We start from the raw sequence: 2,261 nt of genomic DNA, 5'->3' as shown, positions 1-2,261 counted from the left end.
GCATGTAAGTCTTTATTTTAGTGTTATTTTAATATACAACAGAGAGTCACTTTTAACATCTCCACATATATCACACAAAAATAAACATTAGAAGTCTCAGAAGGTCAAGCCCCCTTACTCAAACTCATGGATCCGCCGACGGACGGGCATATAGACGGTCAGTTCAAGTACTATATAACACCCGGAACAACGAAAAGATGGACATGAAAATAATAACATAAGTCATGGGAACTAATCTAACACCAAGATACATAATACATTGAGAGTATTATCCCTTGCATTTATGGGTAGAGTCCAATACAGATTAGGTTAATAATAAGAACATGCTATTTATAGGTGTGTTTTAGGAAAAAAGTAAATCTATGACAAAAGATTTGACAGGTTTTTATCCTTCAGAGATATATTTAGAAAAATTTAAATCTTTAATATTTCGGTCACGGCAATAACATTAGTATCACCAGATTATTCATTTGGATTTTGGAATTATAAAATTAAGACAGTTGAACAAACATATAATACAAAATAATTGATTAAACAAACAAGTCTGAAACAGGATCAGACAAGTAAAATTTCAAAATGGCAGTGTCAGGACGTAAGTAATCAGATTTTAGTGGTTCAGTGTCTAAAGGTTCCGCTGAGGACTTTGACCATAAATGTGAACCATGTTTGTCGATTGGTCAGCAAATAAAAGCTCATGGATTTTGTGTGGACTGTCAAGAATACCTGTGTAAGAATTGCTTTGCTTACCATCAACAAATCAAAGCCACGAAAAATCATCAACTTCTCGACAAAGGGAGCATGGGCAAACACACCATACAAAGGAAGGATTCAGTGATGTGTACTGAAAAGTGTTCTAGCCATGAAAATAAAACAATCGAATATTTCTGTACTAAGCACGACTCACTTGGCTGCACAGTTTGTATTACCCAGAACCACAGAGCATGTAAAATTGATTATATACCTGACAAATGTGCAGGTATTGGGGACACTGAAGAATACAGGGAGACGATGAGGAAACTTGAACAGAAAATGAAAGAGCTTGATGAAATAACGAAAAGGGCAAATGTCGAAGACAAGGAGATAAGTACTTGTCATGACAAAGCATTACAAGAAATTGTCAAGTTTCGGAAAGAAATAAATGACCACTTAGATCAACTGCAAAGGAAAATTCAAGCAGATATTGACAAGAAGAAGTCAGCAGACAAACAAAAGTACAGGAAGTCATCAAAATATGTTACAACATTTCTACAGATATAAGCAAACTTAAGTCCTATCTACAAGACATCAAAGCTTCTCAACAGCACGAAAAACTTTACATCAACATTAAACAAGCTCAGTCTAAACTAAAGTCAGATGAAGTTCAAAAAGCAGAAGAATCCTTGGCTCAGACATACACACAATATAGATTTGTACGCAGCAAAGATTTAGAGAATGCGATATCAAAGCAGGAAATATTTGGGAAGCTGAGTGACCCCACCAACGTGGTTACTTCAAAAGAGAAGAAAACAATGGACAAATTAAAGTATAAAGATGATATAAATGTACGCACAAAATCAGATAAGAATGATTGTGATATTACAGGATGTGCAGTCTTGTCCTCTGACAAAATTGTGCTGGTTGATGAGGATAACTGTAAACTGAAAGTTATGGACAGGCAAAGTAAAGTCGTAATAGAGGAGAAGTCATTTGATTCCAAACCAAGAGACATTACCGTACTACCTCAAGATCAGATTGCTGTAACAATGCCAGAGTGTGAAGAAATCTATATAATGTCAACAGCTGGTAAATTGTCAGTTGTCTGCAAGATTCCAGATACAGGAACATGTAGAGGTATAACGTACCACCAAGATCATCTCTATGTGGTTTGCTGGGATCCTCACTGTGTGCGTATTTTAGACATACAATATAATGTTCAGAACACAATTTCCCTCAATCGTAAGGTATTTGACAGCCCTAACTCTATTGTGTTCAATGAGGATTCTAGGCTTATCTATATAAATAACTATTGGACAGATAATGTAGCCAGCATAACGTTACAAGGTGATGTATCTGCCGTATACAAGAATAAGGATGTTAGGAAACCACATGGAATGCTGATGTTAGAAGATGGCTCATTGCTGGTTTGCTGCATGAACTCTGGTATCATACATCTTATCTCGGGAGACTGGAAGCAAGGTCATACAATGATTGAAGGTCTGTCGTACCCACGGTCTATATGTTACAATCGTCTTCAACAAGAAGTCTATATTGTTTCTCAGAAT

The 2,261-nt window shown here is 36.0% G+C and overlaps 1 protein-coding gene across 1 annotated transcript; it reads left to right on the top strand.

Annotated features, from left to right (window-relative positions):
* Positions 1-576: 576 nt before the first annotated feature.
* LOC128554320 (uncharacterized) lies at positions 577-2,193 on the top strand (the record flags this gene model as incomplete). The annotated part of the gene is made up of 3 exons (XM_053535585.1): positions 577-592; positions 977-1,084; positions 1,252-2,193. Coding segments are annotated over exons 1-3 (1,066 nt in total), but the record flags the coding sequence as incomplete, so codon positions are not given.
* Positions 2,194-2,261: the final 68 nt, after the last annotated feature.

Source organism: Mercenaria mercenaria, unplaced genomic scaffold, assembly GCF_021730395.1.
Source record: "Mercenaria mercenaria strain notata unplaced genomic scaffold, MADL_Memer_1 contig_4934, whole genome shotgun sequence".
Classification (NCBI taxonomy): domain Eukaryota; kingdom Metazoa; phylum Mollusca; class Bivalvia; order Venerida; family Veneridae; genus Mercenaria; species Mercenaria mercenaria.
This window is presented reverse-complemented; position numbering and strand designations above follow the sequence as displayed.